Source organism: Schistocerca piceifrons, chromosome 2 (genome assembly GCF_021461385.2).
Source record: "Schistocerca piceifrons isolate TAMUIC-IGC-003096 chromosome 2, iqSchPice1.1, whole genome shotgun sequence".
NCBI lineage: Eukaryota > Metazoa > Arthropoda > Insecta > Orthoptera > Acrididae > Schistocerca > Schistocerca piceifrons.
The window spans coordinates 1,101,850,611-1,101,863,644 of NC_060139.1; the positions used below are offsets into that span (position 1 = coordinate 1,101,850,611).

Consider the following 13,034-nt stretch of genomic DNA (forward strand, 5'->3'; position numbering starts at 1 on the left):
GAATGACCTTCCCCACGAAGGCCAGACTCCTGAAAAGGAGGTCAAACCAGATAGCAAGTGCCATTCACGAATAAACCAAAAGAAGTGCACTGTTTACTAAAAAAGTAAAATATCGACTGTACGAAGGCTGAGACCGGATGTACAATCAAAGCGATAGTAAATTGGGCATATAATGAAGGTTGAGCCCCAGGAAAACAAATAGTTTGAAAAATAAGAACAGGGGCACTGTACAAGAAGAAATCCCACAATGACTCAAATCAGCCCCCCTTCATTGCCACAAACATACTTGCAAAAATGTGAGCCCTCTCGGTAATGTAACTGATGAAATTGGCTAGAATGTGAATGCCAAGACGAAGAGACTGACACAAAACTATGAATGAAAGTCAAAATACTGAATGACAAATTAAGCCAATGTTCATGCTGCTCTCTGCAATATAATATATCACTGAGAACCTCAGTTACTACACAGTGAGGTGACAAAAGTCTGGGGACTACTCCTAGTATAGTGCTGGACAGCCTTTTGCTGAGTGTCGTGCAGCTACTTGCAGGTGCGAGTTGTTGGATGGCCCCTGCTATGCTGCCTCTACAGCCTCCACAACTGCAAAATTTTGTGCACAAAAGACCTGTAAATGTTCAATGGGATTTATGTCGGGCAATCTGGGTGGCAAATCGCTTGCTTGAACTGTCCAGAATGATCTTCAAACCAATTGCAAACAATTTTGGCCCAGTGACATAACAGGTTGTCATCCACAAAAATTCCAGTTGTTTGGGAAAATGAATCACTGCAAACGGTCTTCAAGTAGGTGAACGTAAACATTTCCAGTCAATGGAACTTGGAATATTGAATTCCCTAACAATTTCTGAAACGGAATGTCCCACACATTTAGCTTCGATATTCGAAATCTGTCAATTCCTGTCATGCAGGCGTAATCCTGTCAGAAAGCTTTTCGGAGGAATCACCTTCTTAAAAAATGACAGCTCCACCGATGCACTGCCCCTTTTATGCCTCATGTATGCAATACTATAGCTGTCTGTATACATGCTTATCATTATCCCACGATTTTTGTCACCTCAGTGTACATTTCATCGGCAACCGAAACAAAATCGTTCTGTATTATTGTACTTATACTACTGGGTAACATTACTAAAAATTGTACACAGTTTTGTAAAGAATCTGAGTGGTACTTACATCACGCATGAAGCTCAAGTCTCTGTTGAGGAAGTAAACAGTCTGGTGGAGATTTTGCTGGCTGCAGAGGGCCAGTGCTTCCTCGTGTGCACTCCACTGACATTCTTCAATGAAATGAGCCTATTAAATAGAGAAAAGAATAATTAGAATGAGGCAATAATGCAAGCATGTGGAAGAGAGACTTCATTGACATATCTATATCTGTATCTATTTTCTTATTGGACAACCACTTAATGTCCTCGGTCCTGGTATCCTCTACGGGGAACATAACACATAGCATTATTTGAAATTTTTTTCCTCGAGCTCGTATTGTGTTGGCAACACTGAAACGTGGTTTTGGAGGAAGTTCGTAGATGGCAGCACCTCGTGCAATAGCAGTTCGTCATCTTTGTGTCGAATTACATTGTTGCCAGGCAGCACATAAATGGCTGACAGAAGAAAGCATGTTTTCAGAGGAGAGGCACTTTTTAAGTATTTTATTACTACTTTATTCCATTTTAATTGACATAATTTATATGAGATAATGTAAATGAATAGTCAGAGAATAATTATTTAAAATTTAATTTTTTTTTTTTTTTTTTGTAGTCTTATTTAAAATTTATTATCACCTATGTTGAACTCAACATAATATTACACACTTCTCTAAAAACTCTGTCTAGCATTTTACAAGAATATATGATCATTCATTGTCAAAGCCTTATCTCGAGTAAACAATATGGTCTTACATAGTGGACTGGAAATCTGAACTTACACCAAAATAGAACATGACATTCCAAGTCCAGGACCAAGTTCTGTGGCAGTAATTAGTCCATCATCACTGGGCAGAGCATGGCAAGAAAACAGTTCTCTCATTTTAAGGAGTATCGTTTTGATGTTAGTGACTGCACATTCAGGAAGACATTTGAGGTTCAACAAAGATTGTTTGAACGCATTAATCCACAATGATCCACATCCGTGTGCTCAAGAACTGACAAATGTGATGAGCTGTAATCATTCCTCCGATGCACAACATCTCCATCCTCCGTGCATTGGGGAAGGCTAATAAATTGGGTGTATGCTCTAAATGACAACCACAAGCATCAGTGGGTGGACATGTGTACATCTCTGCTTGCTTGTCATCAACAACACTGACCATTCCTATCCTGTATCATTAATGGTGATAAGAAATGGCGTCTTTACGCTAACATAAGGAAAAAAGGATTGGCTGAGGCCAAAGAAAACAACAATTCCCCATACAAAGACCTGCACATATCCGTACAACTGAGAGGTCCCACAAACTCAGCCCGAGAACAACAACTGGGCAAACTGAGTGAAGTGATGCTACTCCATGATAATGCCTGCCCACACTATGCTACACTGACAGAAAAACACTATACAGGAGTTGGGAACTCATTCCACACCCACCTTATTCATCTGATCTTGCACCCTCAGATTTTATCTTTTCCACTCTCTATAGCACAACCTCCAAGGAACTGCCTTTCCAGATGACGACTTCTTTGCCTCAAAACCGTGTGATTTCTACAGTTGCAGAACTGAAAAGTTACCCTACCATTGACAGACTGTTCTAAATAGTGAACGAAAATATATTACTGATGACTAAAGTCTCTGTTATGTGTATCTGTTGGGTTTATTAAACTCACAGAAAATACGATACAACTTATTCAATTTAGCCATAAAGTATATGTCTAATAAGTATCACAACACTGTGCATAGCAAAGATGAAATGTAAACGAGTTCGCAGCAAAAGAGACATATACAAAAAGAAAGATGAACACAAATCTGTTTTCTAATGTTTGCTTATATAAAGATTTTTCACTCTTCAACTATATCTCTCTTCCTGTCTGTGATTCTTGGTGGACCTATCGCAATGAGATGGTTTGAAAGCTACTTAAAAGACAGACAGCAATGTGTTGTCTGCGTAAATGAAAAATCTTCCTGGAAACATGTTTCCTCGGGAGTGCCACAAGGATCAGTCTTAGGACCACTTTTGTTTTCTTTATATGTCAACGATATTTCGTCGGTTCTGTCCTCCTGCAAATATCATTTCTATGCCGACGACCTCCAGCTCTACCTAAGCGTCAGACCTGAAGATGTAAACACTGCAATCGCTCAGATGAATGATGATCTGTCTTCAGTAGTGAGATGGGCGAAAAACCTGGGGCTTAAACTAAATGCAAAAAAGACGCAAGTTATCTTAATAGCCCATCAGAAATTAATAAGTTCAGATTTCCGCGAACGGCTACCTCCTATTCTGCTCGACGGTACTCTAATACCATATCAGAAAACAGTGAAGAACTTGGGTGTAACTTTGGATGAGCATCTCAACTGGGCGGAGAATACAGTCGCAGTGTGCCGAAAGACGTCTGCTTGTCTCTATGCTCTCAAAAAGTTTCGGAACATATTTCCACAGGACTTGAAACGCCAGCTCGTGCAAGCACTCGTTCTACCGAACCTCCACTATTGTGATGTGATTCAACAAGGCATGAGTAGTGAAAACAAAAGACGGCTAGTGCTAACCATGAATGCTTGTGTGCGTTACACCTGCAACATTCGCCGATATGATCATGTTAGTGCTTCATACTCCGAGCTAGGGTGGCTGCGGCCGGACAAATTGCGTGACTACCACACTCTATGTCTACTCCACCGACTCCTCATCGCGCAAGCACCCCAGTACCTTGCTTCAGAGATTAAAAACCTGTCATGTCATCATAATCGAAACACGAGGTCACTCTTATTTGGTATCCTAACTGTGCCCACTCACAAAACAAAAACTTTTGCAAACTCCTTCTCAGTTGCCGCTGTCCGCCTATGGAACAAACTGCCCCTTACCTTGCGCAAAATTCGATCTCCTGCTGCTTTTAAGAAGAAGTTGAAGCATTTCCTACTATCATCCTCACAAAGTTCTCCACAAAATTAATGTACAAGGACAATCCCCTCATCTGTCAAATAGCAAAGCTAGCGTCTCCTATCTTGCTCCTGAGATGCCTTCCTCTTCATCTTTCTCTATTAGCCACGCAATCTTCTTTTCCTTTATATTTCCTTAATTATGTTTCATCATGTCTCTATTCTTCTCCTCCCTTCACCATGAGTCTCCCTCATACTCCGTGCTGCCGGCACTCCTATCTAAAATCTGTCTCTTCAATAATGTCTAATTATAACAGTACTTGTGACCTAAGAATATAAACTCTATATGTATGTATTTTTCCAGGTGTACCTTTCAAATTGTTTATTTCACTTTTTGTACTAGATGTAGTTTAACATGCCTACTAAAACATATGAATGTAAAATAAGTAGAATGCCTGGTTAGATGTAAGAGAGGGCCTGATGGCCCTAATCTTGCCAGGTTAAATAAATCAATAAATAAATAAATAAATAAATAAATATATGTCACACAACCACTTATATATATTCGTGTGAAAGCTCTTACAATACATCCTCTGAAAGGGGAGGGAATTTCTTTCATTTCTGAACTGCTTCATCCTGAAAAGATTACACTGGAGCCTGCAACCTTCCAAACAAATGGTGACATTATTTATAACTGCATTATACTGCATTCTTTTTCATGGAGCTGGATGCTGCATCTTCTTCTTCAAAAAAGAAGAGGTAAATATCAATCTGTTCAAAGGAGAATTAATATATCAATGAATTTAGACTGTTACAGTGGTAATGGTAATGAAACACTGTGAAGGTGAAAACTTAGATGCACAATTTGCTGCTGGTGAAAGAATCTGTCAGCCAGCTACTTCGAAATAATTCATGTGATTCACACCTTCTTATGGCACAAGCACTTAGACACCAGTATAACTTGTGACTGCTATACAGATGGTGCCAGGTACAGATAACTGAAGTAATTAGAATACATAAAATATGTAAAATTTTTCCACTGCATTAATTATTTTTTTGTTTTTTCCCTCCAAGATGCCACAAGCTTTGAAACCTTGTGGGACAAATCTGTTCCAAAGGAAGTTAAAAGCCTTCTTAATAAATAAATATTTATATTCACTCAGTGAATTCTAACCTACTTGCCCCCTCTTGTAACACGTAATATCTTTATAATACTAATACCATTATTGTATGTAAGTGCTGTCAATAGTAATCTACTCAAAATATGTATGAGTTTGCAAAAGACATCAGCTTGGCCTACACGTAAAAAATGTAAATAAATAAACACGAAATGAATAACATTGCCAAAAGGAAGAGAGGAAGGATCATGCAAGATGGATGTGCGTGGATGGAGAACAAAATTTGTATGGAAACTACCAGAAACAAACTGTAAAACCCATAAGAAATTCTAATATATAGGTTGCAGGGCTGCGCATCGTAGTGCCTATAATGGATCAAAAATAATAAGGTATTTTGTACCAGTGATACTGTTGGGATACAAACAAAACAAGTATTAATTTCTGTATCTTCACCGGTTTGTTTCTATAAGTGGTAGCAGGTGGACGTACGAGGAGTTCCGCCATGTTAGTATTGATCAAAAATGTGTATCCTAACCATACATTAAACAAGTGTAATAAAAGTTATTAGGGAGACAAAGTTTATATATGGATATTTATAAAAATAACCCCATACGTTCATCATTTCGCCTGCGCCAAGACTCCCACATCAAGAGGATCGAAGCAGACAAGAGGAATTTGCACGAGCAGAGGAGGGGCAATCCGGTAACAGCATCGTAATAACCAGCTCTACGCACAATCGCAAAGACAAGAAGTATGTAAATTTAAATGATGAATATTGATCTTAAATGTATTGAATATTGAAGGTCTGTTGATATTAGTGATAGTTAAAGTTCACTCACGATATGTGTACCCTCCAATTTCTTTCAATTATTCTTTCCAATTTTCTTTGAATTATTCAAGCAGCAATTATCAACCAATTTCCATTATATATTAATAAGTCACAGCTGCAAAATACTAACATGAACTCTTTACAGAAGAGCGGAAAAACTGGTAGAAGCCGACCTCGGAGAAGATCAGTCTGGATTCCGTAGAAATGTTCGAAAACGTGAGGCACTAGTGGCCCTACTTATCTTAGAAAATGGCAAACCTACGTTTCTAGCATTTGTAGACTTAGAGAAACCTTCTGACAATGTTGACTGGAATACTCTCTTTCAAATTCTGAAGGTGGCAGGGGTAAAATACAGTGAGTGAAAGGCTATTTACAATTTGTACAGAAACCAGATGGCATTTATAAGAGTCGATGGCTATGGAAGGGAAGCAGTGGTTGGGAAGGGAGTGAGACAGGGTTGTCACCTATCCACGATGTTATTCAATCTGTATATTGAGCAAGCAGTAAAGGTAACAAAAGAAAAATTCAGAGTAGGTATTAAAATCCATGGAGAAGAAGTAAAAACCTTGAAGTTCAGTGATGACATTGTAATTCTGTCAGAGACAGCAAAGGACTTGGAAGAGCAGTTGAACAGAATGGACAGTGTCTTGGTGGAAAGGAGGATATAAGATGAACATCAACAAAAGCAAAACGAGGATAATGGAATGTAGTCAAATTAAATCGGCTGATGCTGAGGGTATTAGATTAGGAAATGGGACGCTTAAAGTAGTAAATGAGTTTTGCTATTTGTTGAGCAAAATAACTGAGGATGTTTGGAGTAGAGAGGATATAAAATGTAGACTGGAAATGGCAAGGAAAGCGTTTCTGAAGAAGAGAAATTTGTTAACATCGAGAATAGATTTAAGGGCCAGGAAGTCTTTTCTGAAACTATTTGTATGGAGTGTAGCCATGTATGGAAGTGAAACATGGACAATAAATAGTTTAGACAAAAAGAGAATAGAAGCTTTCAAAATGTGGTGCTACAGAAGGATGCTGAAGATCAAATGGGTAGATCACATAACTAATGAGGAGGTATTGAACAGAATTGGGGAGAAGATAAATTTTTTGCACAACTTGACTAGAAGGATGGATCGGTTGGTAGGACATATTCTGAGGCATCAAGTGATCACCTATTTAGTATTGGAGGGCAGCGCAGAGGGTAAACATTGTAGAGGAAGACCAAGAGATGAATACACTAAACAGATTCAGAAGGATGTAGGTTGCAGTAGGTACTGGGAGATGAAGAAGCTTGCACAGGATAGAGTAACATGGAGAGCCGCATCAAACCAGTCTCTGGACTGAAGACCACAACAACAACAACATTATCAAAAATCAGATACAAGTTAGATACACTTTGAAACAGAAGCTACTGGAAATCAAAATAGATTTCCACTTTCAAGACACATAAAATTGTTAGGATGTTAAAGAAACTCAGTTGATTTGCAATTATCACATGATCTGTGGTAAAAGACCTTCTACTGTTTCAGGGCAATAAACAATGAAATGACAAGTAATGTAAAGAAAACAACCACTATGAAATTCTATGTAGGACATATTCTGAGGCATCAAGTGATCACCAATTAGTATTGGAGGGCAACGCAGAGGGTAAAAATTGTAGAGGGAGACCAAGAGATGAATACACTAAGCAGATTCAGAAGGATGTAGGCTGCAGTAGGTACTGGGAGATGAAGCTTGCAGAGGATAGAGCTGCATCAAACCAGTCTCAGGTCTGAAGACCACAACAACAACAACAACAACATCCACAAGAAACTTTTTGTTCTACCTCATACCCTATACCATGTACAAAGAGAGAAGCAGTAAAAAAAGAGATTAACACAATGCTTGAATGGGACATAATACAACCATCATTTTCCTGTTATTGTAGTCCTATCTTAGCTGTGAGTAAGCCAGATGGCAAGGTGCGTTCGGTCCTCAACGCACATAACATTAATAAGATTATTGTACCAGGCCGAACATGTCTAGACAATTTAGAGGAACAGCTTATGAAATTCCATAATGCTTAATTTTAGTACTGTAATTGACCTCTGGTTTTCATATTGGCAAATAAAACTACACGAAGAAAGTCGGAAGTATACTGCCTTCATATGTGGGGGCAGGAGATACGAATTTCAAGTATTACCGTTTGGATTGAGCGTAATTGCAAGTGTATTTATCTCTGGACTTGACAGAGTGGTGACATTTGCAATTTCAGTGTCTATTTCATCACAAGTTCCATCTGGATTCTTCCCTCTGACACCAGTTTCTCTGAATTCCACAGGTCAGGACAGACGTTACGATACATCCTCAGTTCTTGCCACCCAGATGGACTTAATTTACATCAATTTCTTTGGTATCAGCATTTCTTCTCAGTAACTATTCCTTTCTTCACTCATTTTTAGTTTTCTGCATCATTTATTTGCTGACCTTATTTCCCCACCCTCAACCTCACCTCCACCTGTGTGCCACAAATTATGCACTTAGCTTTCGATTCTTACTAACACTTGCATAGTGCTTTGTCAATCAGTTGAAAATCCAGTATGGAAAAATGACAATATTGTGAAAAGGATAGATTGCTGCTCACTACATAGAGGAGACGCTGAGTCGCAGACAGGTACAACAAAAGACTGCTGAACGTGTGAGCTTTTGGCCAAAAGGCCTCCTTCTAAAGCAGGCAAGACAAGCACAGCTCTCTCTCTCTCTCTCTCTCTCTCTCTCTCTCTCTCTCTCACACACACACACACACACACACACACACACACACACACAGGAACCCATTCCGCAAGTTCCCCCCACCCCCCACCCCTCCCTGTGTGACTTTCCCAGCTCTCCCATTTCCTAAACCTCACCAGACCTTTTCCCACATCCTCCTACCTTCCCCTTCAATTCTTCTTCCAGAAGAAGGAGTCACCAGCTGCCAATCAGTGACTAGATTTTTTATTCATCCGATTATACAGGATTATTCTAAATGATGGACCCATTTTCAAAACTTCGTATTTATTCAAGCACAAATCCAAAATGAACAATCTTTATACCAATGAAAAGAGGAAGTTTCAAAGTTTTTTTAAATAAAGTTTGATATCAATTTAATAAATATAATAATTAATTAGTTTTTAATAATTATTTAATAATTAGAAATGTGATAAATGTTATAAATGTTCAATGTGGCCATCGTTGGCTGCACAGCAAACTTCGACGCGTTAGTCTAACTCGTCCCACACGTGCGAAAGTGTATCTGCTGTTATTGGGTGCACGGCAGCAATGATCCAGTGACAACGGACAGTGAAACAGAATGACAGTCCTACTGCCGCGCGAACTCTACCAGCCGCTTCTGAAACCATCACCACCCACCTGCCGCCACCCGCCAAAATCTTTGAAACTTCCTCTTTTCATTGGTATAACATTTGTTCATTTTGGATTTGCACTTAAAAACATTTTTGAAAATGGGTCCATCATTTAGAATAACCCTGTATTATATTCCAAAAATTGATTATTTTGTAAATGTATATCACAAGTCCCAGACTCATATTGTTTTTTTTGCTAATGTATCTGTTTATGTGGGATTTCGATCAGTTCTCAAAATTACATACTGTCACGAAACTCTAAGAGCACACTACTGTTTGCTTCCGGTGTTAATAATGGGCCCAATTCGGCGCATGCCAGCATGCAGCAAGTGTCGGGTAGCAGTGAGCACAAGAAGGACTTGCCGTGCGGACGTGTTGCCAGGATGTTATCTGCACTTGGTAGCAGGTTACACAGCTCTGGCACAATTATGTCAAGTTTGATTTGTACTACCCTGTAGGATGGTCAGTATGTTACTGGCAAATGAGATGGAACTGATAAAATAAATGTAGTCTCCAATCCTTAATTAATAACGTCTGTGATCGTCACAGATCTTTCTTGAACATAGCAGTACAGGATCCTACCACTGACTAAATTTCGATAACTACTCATGGCAACGCAGCCTGCACATTCGGAGGAGGAAGGACCAGTTTGAGGTCTGAGCGACACAAGCTACCACGCAGTTTTCTATACAGGACTTACCGCAATTAGTAGCAGCACTCTGGGTGCCAAGTAAAATTTTTCTACTCGGTATTTGTCACAGTTTCCTGCAAAACTGACACAGACAAAAGTTTGTGAGGGAAAGGGAAAGGCCTGAAATTGTAAGTCACACATGTGGAAAAATATTCTTGAACTTAGGTTGTCAAACTGACTATGGGAGTAGGATCTGAATTATATCCAGTGAGAGGATAATAGGGAGTATCTTACAAGATAATTTGGTATCATTAACTTGAAGCTGAGTTACTTAATGTGAAGGAAAACAAATACATTTGTGTGCACCTAACAAATACATAGTCTGAGAGATAAATCATGCCATTAAAGTAACACAATGTTTCAGCTGATTACTTGTCCTTTCCAGCTTTAAATGAAACTATTAGTCTACGGACATTATAGAAACAACTGATACAACATAAATATCATAAAATGCACATAACTCATGATCTCTCAGATGTTCTTAGCCGAATCGATTAACAACGTGCTTTCTAGTTTCCTACCGTGTTATCATTTCAATTTTACTCACAGTGTTTAGATGACTGATCCAGTAGTCTTCTTCAGGTGCTTCAAATTTAGCTGTTATGTGTACTCACTGCCCAACTCTGATCATGCTGTGAACTACTGTCAGTCTCACTTCGCTATTTACAGCAGAGTTCAATTTCCTCCTCACCGAGATACCGTATTCATTTGTTTTTTAGGGTCTGCACTGATATTCCATGAACTGCAAATCTTCTTGGTATTTTTCAGCTCTGGCGAATGCAATAGCCTGCAAGTCCTTAATACATCCGATGTCATATCTTGAGCCTCATTTAAACTATCGGGTGCACATTCCGAATTTTTGTGGCAGCATAATTTAGAAATCTACTGAAATCAGGAAACCTAATAAAATGGAAAGCAGGTTTCAGTTTAAATGGTATATGTCAGGTATTGGGAACTGAACTCGGCTATAAATAATGGTGCGAGACTGACAATAGCTGACACGTCAAAATATTGTGCACAAATTGGGAACATCAAGTCGGGAGAACATTGCGAGCACTTGAGCTTGTCAGAAATGGAATTCTGAAGGACATTAAATTAATTTTGTACAATGAAAAATGGCAGCCAACATCTAGTTTTGTCTGTATCGTGAGGTGTGTAACATACTACAACCCAGGGCATGACTACAACTGATAACATAACAATAAACATTTACATGAAACTCCAAAAGAGAAAATCAGGCAACACTTTTGCTGTAACAATTATATTTCCCTTACCCTGCACAAAAAAAATTAGTTACAGAAGATATATTACATGAGAAAGAATGCAGTACTACAAACCTCTGCATTCCGTAGCTTTTCTCTCATCCAAGGCTGAATACGTGACATCACTGGATACATAGTTTCTATTCGATGCCGAAGAGATTCTTTTGTTTTTGCTAACTTCTGCTGAACATTCTCCACTGCCCTGAAATATGTAACCAAAGAATTATTTGCAGGTTAGCAATTTTTTATAATACGAAAGTTCATAATTTTAATCGAACTAGCCATATAATTTTTTTATGTTACTAAGCAAATAGAACATAAAATGAAACTGGAAATCACTGGCTGTGTCCGTATCATAGGAACCGCCCTAATACTCACCTTGACTGATTCAGGGGAACTATGGAGAAGCTGGATCTAAGTGGTCAGACAAGGAGTTGATCCCTTGTAATGAACAACCTGTCTCAGAATGAACTATACAAGTTCACAGTACATGTTGACAAAAATGACATAAAAACAGGCATGAGAGATGTTATTAGAAGAGAGTGGATGAATTAGAGGCAAGAAGTATATGAGGTGTCAATAAACATCACTACTGTCAACAGTGAAGGTGTATAAGGAAAAGTATTGTACCTACAGGATGGTGTGTCTTGGAACACACAATGTTTCTCAGTTGTTGCTCCAAGGAAGGCACACGAGAGACTGTCATAAGAATTTTATGGTGAGTACAGCGCTATATAGTTTTAGATCTGTTTATACAACGTGGGGAAATTAAGCCATTCTCCGTCACTCGAACACTATCTTGTACCTTTAGCTGATTGACTGACTGTTTGATTGATTGATTTTCTTTATTAATCCATAACACAATATACACATTATATCTACAAAAATAATCAGTTTTTGAAAATATATTGTTAGCAGAATTGTGGAAAATCTACTCACCAAGCAGTGGCAGGAGAACACACATATAAAGATATTTAAGTTTGCAAGCTTTTGGCAGAAGGATTGAAAGAGAAGGAAAATGGGTGAAGGAACAGGACTGGTGAGGTTTAGGAAAAGGGGTAGAGTAACTATTCCCTTCTTCACTACCTTTCAGTTTTCTACATCTTTCATTTTATGACCTGCCTATTTTTCACCATCTCCTCCCACCTCTATCACATACAATGCACTCAGCTTTTGCTGTCACTAACTCATGCATGATATTTTGGCAGTGTCTTGCATATTACCCTATCTTCCATCTTTAAGCTCTCAGGATTTCAGATCTCTTCCAGTGCAGTCTTTCCTTCCCATCCCATCTGGTAAGTCTCCCCTGACCTGGGGTTCTGGGTAACTTTCCCAAACTATATTTCTTTTTCTAAACCTCACCAGCCCTTTTCCTTTACCCCTCTCGCTTCCCTTTCAACCCTTCCGTCACTGGCTCCAAAAACTTGCAAACTTTGATACCTTCATATGTGTGTTCTCATGCCACAATTTGGTGCTAGATTTTTTATCTATCCAATAACATTATACTTAGATTGTATGAATTTCATCACTCAAAACACTGAAAAATTGACAGCTAGGGACAGCTAGAGGCCACTCTTGGCCATTATACCTTTCAGCAGTCTGAACATAGCTTGAATATCTTTTCCTATTAACTCCCCAGAAAATTATGCTGTAGCTAATAACAGAAGATCCAATACATGAAATATTGCACACTGATGTGTGAATGCAGATCTTATATAGGG

General features: G+C 38.7%; 1 protein-coding gene across 1 annotated transcript in view; it reads right to left on the reverse strand.

The window, feature by feature from the left end:
• The window catches only part of LOC124777336, a 798,431-nt gene that overhangs the window by 159,896 nt on the left and 625,501 nt on the right, over positions 1 to 13,034 (reverse strand). The window contains exons 12-13 of the mRNA XM_047252702.1: positions 11,389 to 11,515; positions 1,190 to 1,309 (exon numbers count right to left, since the gene is read on the reverse strand). Of these exons, the coding sequence (XP_047108658.1) occupies positions 1,190 to 1,309; positions 11,389 to 11,515 (247 nt within the window). The remainder of the gene's footprint in view (positions 1 to 1,189; positions 1,310 to 11,388; positions 11,516 to 13,034) is intronic.